Below are 21,116 nucleotides of genomic sequence, written 5' to 3'. Positions count from 1 at the left end.
CAAAAAGTTCACCAATGTTCTGTACCTTTTAGTTTTTATCATTATTGTGATGTATAAAGAAACATTAATTTCCCAGAGAGACTATGAAAACACCTTTCTTTTCTGGGCAAATGAGGTAAAGAAACAAAAAAAAAATGCTGAAGAACAGTAGTGCTCATTAGGCACAGACTTGTATTCAGCCTTCAATTTAGCAGACAGGCAGTTTAACCCACACACAACAGCTTTCTTCTTCCTAAGTTTTCTGACCAGTGGCCCTGCTGACAGAACTTGGTTACTTCTATGCATCCTTCTGATAGAATGATGTAGAGCAACTTCTTATTGCTGCTGTTTTCACTAGATATGACATTGATTCATTCCCACTGCATAGTAACAAACAGACAAAAAAAAGAACAGTTTGGCTGGAACAACAGGAGCATAATGTCAGGCCTAATTCAACAAAGCTGGTGCAGGAATGCTTAAAATGGCAAAAAGAAAAAACATCTTGTCAATCAAGAGGGGAAAACAGAGATGGTCAAACCTATGGAAACCAGACAACACAGGATATGTACAGGCAGATTTAAGCATCATCCCAGTTCCACAGACATTCTCCATAGACCACTGGTAGAATTAGCAGGCAGGAAGGGAATCAGTGGATACCCACTACATGTGTCAGATTCTGGGAGGCATCTTCAATCTTTATAATACTGTGGATAATTTAATGTCTCTGTAAGATACCTGTTTACAATGCTGTGGGCACTAGGTCTTTTTGTCAAAAAAGCTTTCCCAGCCTAGGTTTCATCACAAAGACTTACATCCCATATGATGTAAGTCAAGATCTTCAAAGGACTCTGCAACACTTACCTTCTGGGACCATAACGGGGTGGGAAATGAGTTAGCAGCACTGTGAAGCATGTACCATAGAAGCTAAGATATAACCCGAAGCACTACAGAATCGGAAAAATAAGTATGACAGTAAATCTAAATGAATGCATGAAAAATGAGAAGTGATCTTTTTCAAGAACAATGGGTCATGCCAGACAGCCTCGAAAATTTGTGCAAAATCACAGGATAAATGCACAAAGGGAAAGCAACAGATCATATTTTACAGAAACATTTATGGTTTGGTGGGTGGAAAAAGGTTTTTTCAACAGATTTTTACAGACCTAATCAAACCCAGAAAGTTCAAATGGTTTCTTTTTGCCTACTTAGTGCTACTTTATAGATAGTATTTTGCTTTAATTTAATTTATCGAGACTTTAATGAGACTTTGGTACTTTACTGCCTGGAAAATTATTACTGACACTAGAAATATGGTGCCTGGTTATGAATACTGCAATGAAGATATGAAGTTGCCAGACATATTGTAAACAGAGCATAATTACAGTATTTACAGTTGAACATCAAAATGGGAAGAGATGCCAAGTGGCATTTCTCAGAAGTTAATATTGGGAATTATACCATCTAGTATCTTCCCTAATAATTTGGAAAATGAAGTGAATTGTATATTGATTGAACACACGGTAGACACAAGAAGATGAACTACAACACAGCAGGTGGGAAGGTTGAAAAAACACAAAAAAAACAACCAGCAACAGAAAGATTTGGAGGACTAAAAGGAAGAGAGAGAAGGGTGCAGTTAAGAGGGAAGCTATTTAATATAGAAAAATGTAGAATAATAAGCTTGGAGAAAATTAACGCCCATCTCATGTAACCAAATGGGAAAATGCCAATTTTCATTAAAAAAAATTCCAAAAGATTTCACAGTTTATTCACACTGAAAATTCACATTGGGGTACGTGCATCAGGTTTGACAACTTGTTTGCTATGTTCCAGCCTGATATGATTTTAAAAGGAAGAATAATATATTTTCTTAAAAACGTGCCTTTTAAAATAAATTTTAACTTATTTTAAATGTGTATGGAATGCTCATAAAAGAACTAATTTATAATCTTACTTGCAGAAATAACATTATAATGTAACGTCAGTGACATAGAAGGGCATGAGAGGTTAAAGCTGGGGGCCAGGAAGCCAAGGCCTATCTATCTCTGATACTTCAAGGTGTTTTAAGTGTTCACACAGTACAGCAAAATCCATGAAATACTAGGCTGCAACTAATTTGCTGATTTTAATTAATTTAAAGCTCAGCTGTACCTTGAAGAAAGCTACTACTGTATAAAGGAAAGTAGGATTCTGAGGGATGCAAAGGGAAAAAAAAAACCTGAACAAATACTGAAACAAGCTTGCTGCATTAAATGACTACTGTATACACTAATGAACCTTAAATATCATCTGCAGGACAGAAACTGTCAAAAGAATCTATCCTGGCAATAAAATTAACCTGTAATTATATAAACTTACTAAGTGTTGAAAACATACTTTATGACAGAAAAAAACTTGCAAGGACAATATTAAAGAACTGCTCCTGGGTAAGAGTCTAGAGGAGTATTCTATCTTTCCCCCATCATTTTTTTATTAACAATACCCGTTCTGTACAAGCATATAATTTTGTCACAAGAGTGATTCATTACAAGACAATATATAAAACTTTATCAAATTGAGTACTACTTTTCTTCCTAACACAGCAATCCAAATATGGCTGAATGCATACAAAATGGCTGATGCGATAGCAATCAACAGTATTTTTTAATGTATGCTGTAAAACCTGCTTACCAAGGGGAGCCATATATTCTGAATCCCCTCACGGTCACTTCAGAGTCTTGAAGATAGATGCAGTTTGTTAGAAGAGACTGTACATTTTCATAGCTCTCTGGCTTCAGCTTAGAAACAGAGGGGAAATAGTAAAAGTCCTGCTTGATTAAGTCAGCCATGAATTCCTGGTCAAAGGTCAATTCATGATTTCCTGCTATCACAATCTTGTATTCATAGGGCAGGCTACCTAAAACAGTGAAAAACAAACAAATTACTTGTTTTATGGAAAATCCGATCAAAGAAAATAGGCAGACTCACAAACTATTATCGATTCCTATAATAAGCTCACATAGTCAAAACAATTGAGCACATTCCTACTCAGTGTTACTATAATTCCTGGTGATTTCAGGTAAATGACATTGCTGTCTTCTTCAGGGCACAGTACGATTTAGCTTGCTTAGCATTATTGTGTTGAAACTACTTTCAACTCATCATCCTTAAATAACAGTCTGCAGACTTCTGCTCTAGTATTTACTTCCCTTTAATTGCCATTTGCATTGCAAGTATCACTTACTGTGACAGCCATGACAACTCAGTGACAGAAATTAGGGTTCAAAGGAAACCAGCCACAATGCTCGATAAATAATCCCAGTTCTCATTCCCTAGCCCTGCGGTCATTGCCAGCTTACACTGACAAAGTCTCACTGACTAAAGGCTTGGGTCACCCATGGGTCTGCTGCCCTCCTTGCCCCGATATGAAGACCAAGACTTCAAACAAGACAGGCCTTGAGCTTCACTGTCAGAACTCCACATCCCCCAGAGATTCCTAGCTTTCCACAGCTCTATTTTCTCACTGACTTCCTTGGATCCATGGTCTATAATTTAAAGTGACTCATGTTTAAGAATATTTTACAACTCACAGTTAGTGAAAAACCTAACAGCAACCTCCTGCCTAAGGCAAGAATACATATCCCCACACACGTGTTTTCTCCTGAAAGCAATACTGCAAGAGAACCCTTCCACCTGACTCCACTTAGGTTATCAGCTGGACTCTGCCCATAAAGCAGGGATCACCTGTCCTAGAAGGTTTCTGCTGAGTGCTTTATGTGCATTTGAGAGAAAACCTACAGGGCGTAGTAGCAATCTTGTCATTTTTAATTTTCAAAACATATCGTTTCTATATATATTCACCTTTAGTGATGATCCTTAGCCTAACCCAGAGACAGGACATTTAGAGAATTTACGTCACCAGTCCAAACATGTGGTAGGAGTTGGCATCAGTAGGATGAAAGATAAAATCCAACAGTGGGATTCAGAGCTCCAGAAAGAGGAGAGAACAGAAAGCCCTAGCCCAGAGAAGTATATAAATGGCTGAACTCGCTGTCTTCTGAATGAAAATATCTGCATGACTCTTTCGTATAGATTTCAGACATTTCTGACATCTGTATTAGGAAAATTGATCTTACCATCCCACTTGTGGATCCAATACGTATGTGCTTTTAGAAAATGTATTAAGGGAAACTCTGTTTGGGTATTAATTATTACACACAGACTCAATTATTCATGTGAAAGACTTCTTGAAATGTAAATACTGCAATTTTTGTTTCTGAAATGCTTCATGCTTCACTTTTTGCAGATGTATACTCCATTTCCACAAATTTTCTGTGTGCATACATACACAAGCAAGTTTTAAACATTTTTTACATGCTGCAATACGGAAGGAAATCTACAGCACTTAAACATTCTGAGGAAAATAAGGAGGGAAAAAAAAAGAAATCCAGCATGCCACAACATTGTTAACAATTCCATTTCTATTCTGTTTTGTAAATCTTTTCCAGCTCATCTGATCCATCCATCTAGCAGCCAAGAACCTGTACGAGCTGGTTATAGTTGTTGCTTCCACTAATGTATTTATGTCATGTTGCTGTCTGTGGGTGTTACATAGGCAAATTAGCAAATTACTCTAAATGTACAGTTACATTTATTATAGAGGCGGCCAGCAGCACTGCTGTAGTTACAGGTCTGTCAGCTTTTCAATTAACAATTCTGTTTTTGATGAGTTTGCAGCTCAGTTTTTTTTTTTTTTCTTTCTTTCTTTCTTTTCTTTTCATTCCATACCAGGCAGCAACTTGCTAAACCAATTTCTCTCCTTTGTCTCCACTAGCTCTCTCTACCCTCTTTCTAACACACTGAGGTAAATCTTGCTGCTTGCACATAAGTTTAACAGTATTTTGTTTCAGTTTTGTCCTTAGAAGACGTACAAGCATGCTTCACTTTTTACACCAAGCACTCTTATAGTACAAACTTAACCTTAGAAGGAAATCTTTGAAACCTTGCTCTTGGCCGGGCACTGCTGTCACAAACTATACGTATAAGGTGTATAAGACCCTCAGCTCTCACATCACAGTACTGATTATATACATTTCCTGCCTTTCTAGTATGATGAATATTTACCAATGCTCACAGTCTACATGCAGAAGTCAGCAATGAATACTATACATAGGTGCATTAAAGGTACAATCCTCCTACCATTAACCTCAAAGGCTCCACTACCATCTTACTGTAGTAGAAACAGCACAGTAACCTGGAATTTTTATACATGCCCATAGTTTGAGAGCAACCACTTTTTCATCTATTATTTTTTGTGTCACCAGCTCTTGAATTCAGATTCTTCCAGGCTGACCACTTGATCCTGTACCTTGTAGTGGGTACTAATGGCAAGCTGGGTATAAATAACTTCAGGCACACTTTCTGTCCCTTGTTGAACAAGCTGAGCTAAGAATGTTGAATTCACAGTCATGAAAGCTTTCATGGCTTGGCAAGAATGATTCCTACCTAAGACAGCAGTAGCTACAAACTAGCCAATGCAGCCTTTGTCTTCCTTTTACAGATTTCATGAAAATAAGCCTTATTAAAAGCAATGGCTAACATTTTGATTCGCTGTTTTCCTTTTTTTTTTTTCCTTTTGTTTTTCCCTTTTATTTCAAAAACAGTAATACACTAAAAAGCAAGTTCCTACCACTCAGCCATGTAGCCACTACTAATACCATCAGAGTGGCTCTGAATGTATATAGGGCTGACCAGGAGCTCGGGGGTAATGGTTGCAGATGGGAGATGGGACCCCAGGGACATCTCCTCAATCCTTCCAGTGAGGGGGCTAGCAGCTCAGGTGAGAGTGGTGCATCCCATCATCAGTCTGAGTATGGCAGAAGCTGAAAGCAGAGCTCCCACTTTTATTGCCATGGGACCCTTTCTGAAGAACAAGGGCTGCTGTGCAGGATGATCTGAGGTCCCCTCCATCCTGCGTGTCTGTAAGTCTTCACTGGAAAATGAATGAGAATTTTAAAGAGCCTGCAATGCTGTAAGAAATTAGATACTCATTCCATGTTGTGATTCTAATGAAACAAATCTATGGTAAACAAGCAATTTAACAAGGACTAGAAAGTATATGCCATTAACTTCTGTATAAGTTTCTCGCATTATCCATTTAGCAGATGAGAAGGACTAAATACTCGACTGATAGCCAATTAACATTTGATGCTAGCATATGGCTTTGCTGGTGGGCAGGTAGCAAACTTCGTTTTAGTACAGGAACTCTATGCATACAAAGATATTAAAGAAAACTTATGGCTGTCACAGGAGTTCTGCACAAATATCCAGGACAAAATTCATTCCCCTCTGAAATAAGTCAGCAGGCATGTAAGAAATAGATCTGCCCTTCAGGAGTGCCAAAAAAACACATGCAAGAACATATGCTATGGGAGTCAAAGATGTTTTTTCCAAAAAAAAAAAAAAAAAAAGTTATGAATTTGGGGAAAATATATTTTTTTTTCATGATTTCTTATTTTGATTAGTAAAATCAAGACAAGTGATTTTGCCAAAGACCTAGGATTACCAAGTTCTTTGCACCTGAAAAGCCTCTACTAAAATAGCTGCATAGCCTGGAGAGGAAATACTAGACTGGTTGGAGAATTTTGCCTAAATAGGTTTCCATATTAAAATCATTAAAATACCACTTGGATGGAATGGGATATATTTGGAAATCCATTTTATGGTTCTGACCAAGCAAACAAAATGAAACAAAATGTCATTTAAAAATATTTTGGGGTGAATAAAAATTACACTTCTAAGCAAAATTTCAGTTTGGTTTTTTTTTTCTTCAAAATAATTTTTCCCTCTCCTGGAATGCCTAACTTGTGAGAAATAAAAGAGTATTTTTCTCCATAATCAATCTTTAGCCATTTCATCCTATTTGGATTTGGAATCAGCAGAAATGCTTAGACATCAAAATTCTGTCAGAAACACACTGGCTCCAATTCAGTCCTGGGTTTCAGGGCTTTCCCTTTCAGGACACATTCAGTATTTGCTTTCTGCCAATTTGGAATGGGGCTCCAAGCAATGATCCACTCTTTCAGCCTCTATCTAAACATGGGTTAACAGATTATTTTTCTTTCCTTTCCCTTCTCTGCTACATGATTCTTCATCTTTTCTGCCTCATTTTTCCCTCTCCTTTTGTTTTTACAATTTTCTTTTGTATGCAGAAAAATGCCAGAGTCGCATTTTCTTGCACTTGATTTAGTAGTTTCACAAAAAGGTATATTTTTCTTACTTTTACAAATACAAAATCATTGCACCTTACAATTCTGCACCTTTGTTTCTCAGTATCCCTCTGAAAATGCCCAACAGATTTGAAAATCATTTACTACAACAGGCAGAGGAGTAGAGGCCTCAAGACTAATTACATTCCTTTGAGTTTCCTGGAAGTAAGTGCCTAATAAGACTCATGTACAATCTGAAAGAGAGGCTTCAGAAGGATGACAGCTCTTATGAGATGCCTAAGATCCCGCAGAAGGTCTGCAAGACAAAATCTTAGAAGCCAGGCAGCAGTGGTTCTACTCCCAGAGCAACTCATCACACAAAAAAATCTGTCCCAAATCCCCTGAATGAACATACGTATGTCACACCGAAAGCAATGCTTCCTATTTATTTCCATGGAAACTACATCAAATACAAAGAGCACAATAACACTACTTGATAGAGAAAAATCTCTACTCCAAAGCACTATTTTTCAACAGTGGCTACCACCATTAACTATGCATTTTCACTAGCGATGAAAAAGAGCTGGCATGCCATGCATGGTCATCTGGAACACGGCTTCGCTTTCACATCGCTGTTGCCACTGCTGAAATGCACCACCCACTGCCTCACTGTGCTCACAGCTACTGCTTGGTCTCCAGAAACATTCAGGAAGTGTCGATGAGTATCACTGGGCACCATTTTTCTGCACAGAGAAATTCAGTGACACTCCTTTGCTTCATGTGCACTTCCACCTCAGACTTCATTCTGTGAGACTGTCTCTCTGCTCCCATTTGTCGCATGACAACAGAATGCAATGAAATATAGGTAGAAAGGCTCAACTTCTACTGCCATACCACCGACATCTGCCTCTGACATCGTGGGCCAACTTAATAAAATAGCAAATATTACTTTTGGAGCAGCCCTAATTTATTATTCTTTGAGATTTTTTTAACTATTGAAAAGCCTGGGATATCATACTTAACTTACATGTAGCCAAAAGATGTTTTCACCTTGGCGGCTTCTTAACTAGATATGTGGGGATTTTGTCAGTTGCAGCAAGCCCTCCTCAGAAAGTTTCTTAGCCCTTGTTTGCTAACTACGAGAATCTGATAATAGCTCTGGTAATACAATGTGAATGAGAATGCACGTATATATTTGTTTAGCTAGTAACATCTTTGTTTATTCCTTTCATTACTGCAAATTACTAATTAAGAAAATCAACTGAACATCTAATTTTTTGTGTTTTTATGCACCAATTACAAAATTATTACAGCAATTCTTAACTTGTAAACTACAGCAGGTCCTTTTTATGGTGAACATAATTTTTACCAAATAATTTGAAATGCTGGGGGAGTCACTTGAACTACAAACTGCGTAATGCAAAGCACTGAACAATGTGCATTTGCCATTTCTCCACATCCGAGTTCGTTCGAAGTAGAATTTTGTGTACTTAGAGGTTCATTCCATTCTATCAGCAAGCCTTCTTCTTCTTATATTAGATAAACACTGCAAATACGTCAAAAGCAAACGCAGGATGTTTATACTCCAGGCTCCTCTTGCACTAAGAGGTTAGGCATCTTTACCAACGTGACTTCCTTTGTTGCTTACAATTGTTACCAATTCGCAACTTCAAGAGATAAAAAGCAAACTTGAAGAGCAGATGTGCTTTGCTTCTCTCCCAGTATTGTACCGAGCAGAATTTTTAGTATTCATTAAAAGCAGTGGCAATCATGTAAGTGCCCACTTAATGCTTTCTCCCTCTCATTTCAACCTTTTAGAATACAGCAGTGAGTGATATAGTAAAAAGACTGCATAACTGTCTCAGATTGCTTTTTTAGCATCTCTTTGACAGTTCTGTGTTTAAACACTGGGGCTGATGTCTGGGAAATTCACATTAACATACTTATTGTATGGTGTGTAATCTGGAATAACATTGTAAATGAACACTCCTTCCTAAGTCATCTGTAACCTGCTAGATCAAGACATTCTTGCATTGTAAAAGCCAGTAATTATATCAAGCATTAAAACAACAAACACATACGATAATGCTCACATTTGCAAACCAGGATTTCTTTAAATAGTAGATAAAGGAAATAGAACTAAAAAAAATAATAAAAATTTAAAAAAATTGGATAATTCTCCAACTTATATTCTTTGATAAACTGTGTTTTATACACACACACACATAATAATAATTGGCCCAAATTACTTCTAAAGGAAATGTGGCTTTGTTTTAGCCTAGTAATTATGTAAAACCAAACCCATGCATGCTGTAAACTAGGCGCTGAGAGCAGCTGTAGTGGAGTCAGGTCAAAACATTGTCGCTCTGTACCTTCTGTCCACTAGTGGTCAGTAACACATGCAGAGAAAATTGTACAACTGCAAGGTTTGCTCAAGCTGAACCTTTCCTCGGTATGTTCCCTTACTTTATGGCAACTGATGGATTGAGAATTCACAACTACACAAATCATGGCATTCATTTTCACAAATTGTTTGGGTTTTATTTTCTATCTCCTGGAAAAGTTTTAGTTTAAACAATATACCTTTCTGAGGCTTTTTAAGCCTTTTAGAATATTGTGGTTTTGGTATACAAAATGTATCTGGGGACAATAAATGCAAAGGAGATAGAGAACTACGTTAAAAAATAACAATAAAAATACTTTAAACTTCCTGCATAGATGTCTCTGCACACTGATACAGATTCCTGCTCAGATCTTCAGATCCCACAAAAGTGCTTTTGCTATTTCCCAGCTGTCACCTTCTGCAAGGGAAGAGTACGAGGAGCTGCGTGTTGCGTCACTGGATGAGGTGCACAGCACTAATAACAACATTTAACGTTTCTGCACATTGCTTTGCAATAGGTGTTCCAAGTGCTGAACTGAGAATAATTAATCCTCCAACACATTCATGTAGTAGGTGGATCAAGCATCATTCTCACAATTTTACAAGGGGGAACGATGAAGAGGCTGTCAAATCTGAAAGAGGACTAAGTCGAATTTGGTTGCCCGCCTTCTTCAAGCTCCTTCAAATATCTCAGTCAGAGGCAATCAGGGTTTGAAGAATTATATTCCAGATTTTTCACTTCCCTGGTTGCTCTATGTACTTCTGCCTCCATCTTGCTGCCCTCCTGAAGGGATGCTTGTCTGCTAATCCAGAATAACTTTGAGTAATTTTACTCACTTAAACTGGGAGTCAGACAGCTCACTATTTATGAAAATCATGGGACATTTTTACATGAGCCATCCGCAGGGCTCAGAATCTTGAAGATTGACTACTTTCCACTCCATCCGTGAAAAGCAGCACACTCAATCTAAGAACGAAGTGAAAAATAAACCCCAAAGCATTTGTGTGTTTGGAAAGAGGGAATGCAGGAAAGTTCCTTCAGCATCTACCATTCCTAGGGTTCCTACAGCTTCTCAACACTAGCATGAAGAGCACATTTGGAAAACAGCTGCTCTGGCACATCTTCCCAATAAAGGAGTGTAGCTGAAATATTCCTTGAGACTCCTAGTTCCCAGTCTAATGTTCAGAAGTCTTCAGGATATACGAAACCCCCAGAACTGGAGAAATCCTGGAAGAGAGTGTTGCAGTACACTTTTCTGTGCCACACTGTCTGAACCTTAAATGTACAACACATCTGAGACATTACATGTTTAAGAAATGCATTTTTTTTAGTATGCCCAGTCTTTTAAAAATGACATCTGTTCTAAATCCCTACACAGCTCAATGTTTTTCACTGCATTTCCAAAGCCATTCTTTTGTAAATAGATAATTTGTGCTTAAATACTTCTTTCAAGAGGTTTCTACATTAACATAAAAATAGTGTAATTACCGATGGTCAAAATGGCATGACTACAATTTATAAATTCTAATTTCTTTTCCTGCTCTGAAGCTGATTTTTTTTCTTCTTCAACACAATTTTAATCTGTTTAAAATGTCAGTATTATTGAACCTAAAAATATAAAATATCTGTTAAGAGAGAAAGATAAATAATTACCACCATTTCACAAGATTTAACACAAGAGCGAAAGTAAAATTAAGCCTCATGTTTTAACCTTTTTTGAAGATCTTTTACTAAGAATTTAAAAAGAGGGATGATGTTTATTGACCAAAATTAGCTGACTTTGTTCTTCAGTGTACCAGAAACAGGTAATTCCACTGCTGTTAGTTACTAAATCTGGGCAGACATTTTCACTCTACAACATTTTTTTTTTTGGTCTAAAAGAAAAATATTATCTTTTGAACTGAGTATGCCCAGGTCCGTTTCTGAAGTGCATGTCAAATAACTTAATTAATTTTTGTGGGTCTGTGTGTATGATACACAAGTAAGATTAATATTGTCAGGAAAAGAGTCTGAAGAGCTAATTACTGTTTTCCACTACAATGTAAAGCCACTTCTCTTTTTTTTTTTTTATTTCAAGTTTAGCTTTGAATTTCAAATAAGAAGAGTGTTTTTGACATTGGAAAATCCCAAGCAAACATGCTGAAACAATGAGTAGTATAAAATGTGTTAGTTTAAGTAAGCTTTTCAATCCACATACAGAAGACAGTTCTCAAAGAGAATATGAAAGTATGCTTGCAGCGTATACCGCAGATTGGCTATTCAGTTACATTTCCAGGAAAGTTACTCACCAGCTCAAAGTGACAGCGGGTCCTGGAGCATACAAAATTTGGAAATGATATTACAGACTCTAGCAAAGAGAATTGCAAGAGCAACTGAACCAAGCAAGCAATTTCCAGTGCCAACAATATGGGATGCACAAAATAGAGATGGTTTTAGACTCATTATCTGATGAGTGCAGGAAAGCTTGTCTTTGTGTTCATCCCACAGTACGTTTGATTTATATGCAGGTTGAGATTAAGTAACAAAAATAATGAAATATCTGACTACAAGGATAGCTGCAGTGCATACGACACACCTTACAACATAATCCACCTTATCTAGCTGTGATTACATACTAATCTGTATTTATAACAATTCCCCTGAATAATTTTCAGCTGCTTAAAGTGATGCCACTAAAATCCCCTGGACATACTGGAAAATCAGTGGATGTCCAAAGCTGTCACACAATCCATCCTTAAAATGTCACTACAAAGTTTTGTTGCCTTCATGGCCTCCCAACTGCACCTACTGTAATACATGCTTTGCTCTTCCTTTTTTTTTTCTGATTCACAATACCTGGATTTACAAATTTGGAAGAAAAATACAGTCAGAAAAGAAAATACGTAGCAAAAGGGAAAGGAGAATCATAAAAATAGGAGAAAGGTCAGTTCAGCAAAAAAGAGGAGAGGGAAATGACCTCACAGGCAAACTCTATAAACTTGACTATTCATAGCCTTTCCCCTTCTTCTTCTAAGCTACCCTGAATAAGAGTAGCAAAATGGAAATCTGACTTACAAAAGTACATCACAGTACTGCACGATTGGGCAATAATAGGAAAGATGAAACAGAACAGAAATTTATGCAGAATAATGTAACTGCTGGAAAAAGTATCCCAACTATACATAAGTGATGGATTCTGAACTAGATGTTGCTGCTGAGGAAATACAGAGTAGGCAATTTTATGAAATCTCATTGTTCAGTCATCAACAAAAATAAAAACAATAATCCACAATATTAGAAAGAAAAGGAGAACAAAATAGGAAATTTCATTATGCTGGGGTATAAATCTGTGGTGTGTTCAGAGCATGTGCAATTGCAGTCTCTCCACCTTTTAAAATAATAAAGAACAAGCAGAGGTACAAAGAAAGACAAAGATGATCGAAGGCATTTAAGAACTTCTAACCAGCTTTCAGCCTGAAAAATATTGAGAGGGTAAATACGGGAAGAGCCTATTAACTCTGGAGCAGAATGAAGAATGGAATTGTTCAGTTGCTTCTTCTAGTATTAGGAAATACCAAATGAAACTAATCAATAGTAAGTTTAAAATATGCAAAGTTCTTCACACAGTCACATATTATATATGTCTATTAAATACACTATATGTGTATTTAATGGTGTGGTCCAGGAAGTCCTTGGACTGCTTATCAGAGAAAGCTGAGAAAATATGCACGCCAAGCTATCACCAGCCTTTTTTCTCTCCCTCAGAGCTTAGCATCAACCTATTACTGGTAAAACCTCAAATCCCTTCCTGCGAAAAATGGAGGAGTCTTCAGAAAACAAAAACAAAACCAGGGAAAATAAACAACTGATTACCAAGAAGAACTGAAATGAAATGCAGAAAAGGGCTACAGGAGTGAAAAGATTAAGTTTAAAGTAGGGGACTGAGGGGCAGACAAAGGCAATGATGGGCTGCAGAGATATATCATCTGGCCTTCCTGTGTACCCACATACAGTCAGCCTAAAAAAGAGAGAACATATTTTAGGGTATGACTCAGCAAGCCAATGTGCCTCTATCAGCACAACACTTGAGCATGTGCTTGATAGAACCATAAACTCCACGGAAGTTAATGATGTTAATGTAAGATATATTTTGCATCAAAAAGGCACAGAAATTTTATGTAGAGCAGAAAGATAAAATCTAAACTTGCTTAAGGGCCTCCTGATAAGATGAAACAGGCTGACAGACCAGAGTGGCAGAGACCCAAGGGGGTGTGACAGAACCGAATGCCGTAAGGGAGGAATAAATGCTCACATAACAGCAGAAGTAGGGTATGTACCTACTGCCTGGAGGAAGCTGAGGGAAGGCATAACAAACAAATATTCTACTCTTTATTTTGAGGCATTAATAAATAGGTTATAGTCTACTGATGGCAGAAGACACATTACTGAAACCAAACAAAATAACCCAATGGAAAAGCCAGTCCTCTGGTACGGGAAGAAGCAACAGACAAGGAAATTTGGTGGTGACAGTTAAGAATGAGGCTGGAAGTAAAAGTCCTGGTCAATGCATCAATTGCTTTCTCAAGACACCAGTGAAATGTTCAGACAAGGAAGAAGGATAAGGCTGGGCAGGCTGTGGGCATTATAGTTGCAAAACCATCTAGAAAAATCTAAACTGTCATAGACTAGCACCTTTCCCAACAACATGGGCAACCAGCAAAAAGTCTGGAAAAATCTTCCTCTCAAAGAGAATGCTTTTAACCATTTTATCATTTACTACAGATTTTGTAAACGTTCAGTGCATTATTAATTCATAAGTTGTTCATTTAAAACAAAATAACCTTTCAAAATAAAAGCTAATGCTTTCATTTTAAAATCAGATTGAGTATAATTGTAAAAATTTACACCTTTTAACTGAAACAAAGCCTTTAATGCTAGTCAAATGAAACCTGCATACTGACTCCAGCCTATTATTCTACTGGATATTTTAGAATTAATTCAAAAAATAAGCTAAATTTTCTTTTTTTCTTTTTTTTTTTTCAAATTGTCAATAAAACAAAATATATATGTATATATATTTTACTTGTTAAATATGCATGTCCCTGTCACGGTTTTGTGATTTTTTTCGTTTTCGGTATTCCACATCATAACATCATGTAGTGCACTGGGAGTTGAATTGTTAATGCTCCAATCCCAGGTACCTGTCCCTGTATGTTGCGGAAGTCATGGGATCTGGCCCTTCCTGGTTGGGAGGTCTCTTACTGCCTTGCAGTGGGTGCTTTCCTACCATACCAAGCTTTTCAGGTTCGACTCGGTCTCAGGAACTCTCTTTCTCCTATTTTATTTGATTTATTTGACTCAATTTCAATTAGATTGTATTATATTGTGTTATCTTGCATTCTGATATCACAGTTAGTAAAATAAGTTTTCCTCCATAGATCGTTGCTGCTGTTTTTTTCCTTCCTTGAGCCCAGCTCCCATCTCCCTATCCCTTTTCCTTTTTCCTTCCAATTCTGTGGAGGCAGGAGGGGCTCAGGGGGCTACTGCTCCCCTGTCACGGGCATAGATTGATCTAGTTAACTCCATGACAGTCCCAGAGAGGCTCTGGCAACAATACACCTCAAAATGCAAAGATCACCTTTTCCCAAACCATACACTACCATGAAATCAGACTTTGGAAAAGTCAGAAAATTAGGCCTTCTTTTGGAAGAAAAATGATGAAGGGACCATCACAGAAATGCCTTGGGAAATCTCCCAACCAAAATGAGAGGATTTCAGCTTAAGGACTTCTTCAGATCACTGTAGCTTCTTCAGAAGCTGTAGCATGCAGCTGTGACCAGCAGAGAGGCAGATGGAGAACTGAGGACACAAAAACTGCGCAGCAAGCAATGTGCGTAGCCCTGTCTTTGCTCACTAGTGATGTCCCAAGGCATTTTTCTTCCCACACTAGCAGACAAATAAAATAAGTATTATTTAGAATGGTTAACCATATGGTAGGTATCATCTTCATATGCTGTTTTCATTGCATTGTTACACTATATGGTAGAGATCTACAAAATAAGATTCAAATTTGCTTTTGGTTGCACAACAGACCCGTGCCATTTGGGGACAGAGAAGAGCAGAGGGCACTACAGCAGAATATGATACTTCCACGGGCTGCTCCTAACTGAGTGACCATAGAACAATGCAATTTCTTCATGCTAGGCATGTTATGGGGTTTCCAAGCTGTAATAAATATTTATCAGCTTTAACTGATGATTTTTTTTGCTGGTAAATATTTGCTGAAATTGTGGAGCCCTGCCTTTTTTTATACTCGTTTTCAGCCTATGCGTGTTTGTCAGCTTTGTGGTTTCTTAGTGAGGAAAGCTGTAGCATGCAGCAAAAAAAAAAAAAAAAAAAAAAGGACAATGCACAAAAGATAAACTAAAGGAAAGATAATCACTCTAAAAACTAAAACCCATTAAACTCTGTCCTTCCACTTCCCAAGTCCTCTGACCCTTTTTTTGGATAATGAAGTATCAGAAGCAAGAATTTGTTTTTATTCTAAATTAAGGTATCTACGCTGCAGCCTGAACAATACCGATTGGGTTTTTTTGTCTGGATACAGTGTAATGCTTTCCAGTTTTCACTGACATTTTTTTTTTTAGAATATACAAAACACTGCAGAAGCGCATGTAAATCACCACTCTCTTGCCCAGTGGAACAGAATTTCAGTTACCAACGCCAACAGTTGCCTACAGAAGGCATCTACATCTGGTCTGCTACATCCAAGACAGCAACCACGGGCACACGTTTCGCTTTATTTGGAATTCATTGCTGTGGTGCAGCTGAGCCCCAGATAAAAACACTATAAGCCTCCGGGGTTAAACAGACAAATGTTTTCAGTCACAACAACTTTTTTTTTTTTGCAGGGAAGCAAAGCCATAACAATGTATGTAGGAGGTTTTATGTAAATCATTAAAGGCCTACTGACTGAAATTGTTGCTAACACCACGAAGTTGCTTAATGTACACTTGAGAGTGTGAAGGCAGAACAGATGAATAGTCTCACAAATCTTATTTGCTCCGTTGGAAAAATGCAAAAAAAAAAAAAAAAAAAAAAAAAAAAACTTGTAAAAAAAAAAAAAAGAAGAAAAATAAATATCTGATTCCTGCTCATTGCCATTCAAATTTAAGACAAATTAATATTCATCATTCCTGACTGCATGGTGGTTTTTACTGGGAGGCAGAAGGGGCAGATACACTCAGTAAACAAATTTACTTTCAAATCCACACAGATTTCAATACCTACCTAGCCACTCGTTGAATTTTTTTACTTCACTAGGAAGTCCCAGCTCAGTGAAATCACCAGCATGTATTAACACATCTCCATATGGCATTTGGATGGGATCAGTTCTCGAGTGAGTATCAGAAATGCAGACAAATCGAGTATACCCTGGAGGTTTGGGAGCATCATGGGGCACTGGATCAACCCTGCAGGAAATGCATCACAACAAGGTTATAAAGTACTTATGAACTTCCAGTCTACTTGGCAATTCTAATACTAATTTTTACCTTTAAAAAGATTACACAGTCTTATAGATCTGTCTGATGGAAGGGATTTATTAAAACAAATCTAACACTAATGGGAGGTGTAAAAATTCTTGATGTTCACATCACAACATTCTCAGTATTTGTTGGATTAACTTAAAGAGATTAAGCAAGAGAGACTGAACTGTGGCAGTAACTCTAAAACAAATACTTACAAATAAATCAAAGGCATCGACAGATTCAAAGGAACGGTGCTATTCTGTTTCACTGTTTAAATATGATTACACGGTACACGTGAAAAAGATTTATTTCAGATACATAAATACATTTTAAATGCATTTTTTTAATTATAACTTTTTTTTTCTCCAAGTTATATAATTCCAGCAAATTTAATTAACACATTTTGGAGATACGTTTCAGTCAGTTAATGCAAAGCAAGATAAGAATCCTCCCAACAACAGCTGTAAATGTATGTTCAAGTCTGACTATTGTCAGGACAAATGTGGTAACTTTCTGGGCTTAATTATACTAAATGAAATCAGATGCTGTGAGGGGTGAGGTTGCATTGTTCAGAACCCAATCTCAGTATTCGGAACTGAGAAAAAGAAACAATCTGACCAAGTTTGGTGAGACTTACAACTTAAGAGTTAGAAGAGGAAAGCAGAAAACACCTCTCTGCTATGTGAGGCATACTTATTTCCAACTCATTCAGTCTTGCTACCGTCAAGCTATAGTTTGTTAGAATATACAGAAGCAAATGTATCATACACAGCTATACCGTATCTGCTATACCAGTTAGAGAATTCTGATGGAATAAAATCAAAAAGTCAGAGATGCAAGAGTTCTATTTATGTCGCTAGGAACCAAAGAAATGTTATGAATTATTTTACTTTTAAAACAGTTATCCTGAAAGGAAAAACAAAATTAGTTTTGTTCACTATTGCCATATACAATATATTCAATGTTGGTTGTGCTTCAATTCAGGATCTTACCTTTATATAAAGAAACACAGAAAAAAATTAGAGATCTTTGCTAGTAATAATACTGCCCCTGGGTTTACTGGGTAAATTTCCCAAAGACATATTATTTCTTGAGAGACATAAAATAATCATTTCTAATCACACAGTCTCTTCCCTAAGTGAAAGAAGAATTCTATTAAACTTATGGATGGGTAAACTGAGGTACTTTTGACAACTTCACATGATAAATGGATAAAATCTAAGACTTCACGTATATCAAATATATATAAAATATTCTATTTTTTGTAATTATAAAAATCCAGTTTGAATAAATTACATTGTATTCATCTTTCTTACACGTTTTAGGAAGAAGTGGAGTGGCTTTGTTTTGTTTTGAATCCAGCACAATGAGCATCAGCTACTTGTGAGGTGGTTTTGCTGTTTTTTTTTTTTTTACAGGGATACTGGAGAAACCATTATGAGTACCTTTCAACTCTCTCTCCAAACTTCCCGTTTCTGAACAGAAAATAACGAAATGTGAGTAAGGAGAAAAGCCAGCCACAACCAGATGCTACCCAATGAGCACCTAGCATTATGTGCATGTCAGTGGTACATCTAAACAAGTGAATAATAGAAACTGTAAAACTCAGCTGAAAAAGTGAAACATTTGGACCCTGAGACACAGAAGCTGCAAACATGATGTGCACAGCTGAGGGAGTATGTATGCTGTTGTGAGGATCACAGAAAAGAATTAGATGGGAGTTAAGGGGTATGAGAAGTCACAACCTCAAACAGTGCAGCTAGGTGATTGCAACTAGGTATTAAAAATGCCTCTGTTTCCCAGGGATGAGAGCTGCCACAGAGAGAGCTCTATGGACTGTGAGGGGAGGTACCAAAGGATGGAGAATGGTGGGTTTTGGACTACTGACTGAGGGTTGTCTTAAGGTTCACAGAGTTCCTTCTCAGGAGGCGGCGTGTATTTCCCTTGCTGCTGCATTAGAACTGAAAAAAAAAAAACAAGGGACTTATCACAGCAAACCAAGTGTGCGATACATTTGGTGTTTTTTATAGATGGGGAGGGGGAAGGTGTGGATAGCATTTTCCTGATTGCTGAGGTACGCTTAACTTTCAGAGCCCGTGCAGTGGGTCAGATAACGTTCATGGAGAAAAGATATCAATACTAAAAAAAACCCCCACAAATAAATGAGATGCACATTTTCATGCTGAAGTGATATGCACACACTGAGGCCATATATAGGTAAAAACATATGTCAAGTTTCACAAATGCATCTAAGTTGTATTAGAAATGATTTCTGAAGGCTGGATCCCCATATTTTTGGGTAACACATTGCCACAGCAGCTGTCACAGCAACACTCAATGCACTGCTTGCAGCATGAGCAGAGGAAAAAAGATCTGATTATTTTTGCCAAAATGCTATTTTTCTATAAAACAACTTGTAAACTTGCAAAAAAACTGAAAAGCAAAGTTAAAACCTCATAGGAAAAAAAAACAAACAAAAAAAAGAACCAACAGTGATAAGAGTGAGTTTTTAGACCGGACTTTAGAGGAGGTTCCCAAAAAATAGAATATGGGAACTTCTTAGGAGTGACTGATGAACCTGAGAACGTTGTCAGAATTTGCCATCCCTCCTGTCAGTGGCAATCCAGTCATCTCACAAACATGGAATGACGGATTAAGACGGGGCTAGGAAAGTGCTGACAGTATGCCAAAAAGTTAAGTAGAACTGCACTGAGGACCAAAGAAGAGCTCCGGAATTGGATTCAGTAGATGAGTACCAGAAATAACTGCAGTACAAGTATTTTACCACAAGTTCAAATGTTAATGGGTCTATCTGGAGTGTGTTTATGATTGGCTGCAACTCAAGTATTTTGACCTATACACAGACGAGGTAAAGCGCTCACCTCTCTGAAGTTAATGACAAAACTTCTATAGATTAAAGTTGAGATTTCACCAACGATTATGTGAATAAAGGTGCTTTTGTTACACATTTTGAATATACCTTCCCCTTCTTTGTCACTGTTCTATTCACTGATTGGAAGCAAAAGCAATCGTGCTGGTGGTCAGAAACATTCTTTACAATTTCTGTACCAAGAAAAGAGCAGGTGAGATTGTGGTATATGTTTTAAATTATTTAACCTGTTTTCCTATATGCACAAGCTTCTTTAAGGGTGTTAATCATTTGTAAGAGAGAGCTAAATTCTTCTAAGGAACAATTTTCTAAGGATAGCTTATTTTCAACTATTTGCTTAGGTGCTGAACTTGTATCACGCAGTTGATTTTCTCAGCCCTCTGGTAATATGATTTATTTGTCACTTGTTAGAAATTCAAGCTGTGTATTGTTGAGTACCAAGTGGATACTTGTTTAGTCCGGAGAAGAGGAGGCTCAGGGGAGACCTGGTTCCTCCCTGTAACAATCTGAAAAGAAATTGTGGTGACATGGGGGTCAGCCTCTTCTCCTGCATAACTCATGATAGGACGAGAGGCCTCAAGTTGCACCATGGGAAGTTCAAGTTGGATTTTAGGAAAAATTTCTTCTCTGAAAGGGTGGTCAGATGTTTTAACGGGCTGCCCAGGGAGGTGGTTGACTCACCATCCTTGGAAGTGTTCAAGAAATAGTTAGATGTGGTTCTGAGAGACATGGTTTAGTGAGAAATATTGGTGGTAGGTGGACAGTTGGACTGGATGATCCTGGAGGTCTTTTCTAATCTTGGTGATTCCATGATTCTAATAAATAACCTATTTCCAGCGCAGTAAAACACAGCTTTTAGATCTGGAGAAGTTCACAAGTGCCCAGGAATTGCCTGAATGTACATGAAGAATGGCTAAGCTTCGACAAATAAAGCAACCTGCATTTACTATTTTCATTTATAAAAGTACTTCTGAACCCACACTTGTTTGTTTGTACTTTTGCTAACATTTGCCAACTCTATAAACAAAAGATGTTTCCCACTGCTGACACTCAACTCATTCTACTGTTTGCATTTCAATAGTACCTAAAAACCCCAACACAGATTACAAGCTAACACACTGCCCCCAAAAAGCAAGTGTTTGCTCATCACCCTGCTCTATGTCAGTCT

General features: G+C 37.4%; 1 protein-coding gene across 5 annotated transcripts in view; it reads right to left on the bottom strand.

The window, feature by feature from the left end:
- The window catches only part of MPPED1 (metallophosphoesterase domain containing 1), a 63,315-nt gene that overhangs the window by 26,602 nt on the left and 15,597 nt on the right, over window positions 1-21,116 (bottom strand). For all 5 annotated transcript variants that reach the window (XM_085232550.1, XM_085232568.1, XM_085232564.1 and 2 more), the window contains 2 exons: window positions 16,820-17,001; window positions 2,650-2,875 (listed from right to left, as the gene is read on the bottom strand). In XM_085232550.1, coding sequence (XP_085088676.1) covers window positions 2,650-2,875; window positions 16,820-17,001 — 408 coding nt within the window. The remainder of the gene's footprint in view (window positions 1-2,649; window positions 2,876-16,819; window positions 17,002-21,116) is intronic.

The sequence above is a fragment of the Meleagris gallopavo genome, chromosome 1, assembly GCF_905368555.1.
Source record: "Meleagris gallopavo chromosome 1, MGAL_WU_HG_1.1, whole genome shotgun sequence".
NCBI lineage: Eukaryota > Metazoa > Chordata > Aves > Galliformes > Phasianidae > Meleagris > Meleagris gallopavo.
Note: the sequence above shows the minus strand (reverse complement) of the source record. Positions and strands in the feature narration are given on the sequence as shown.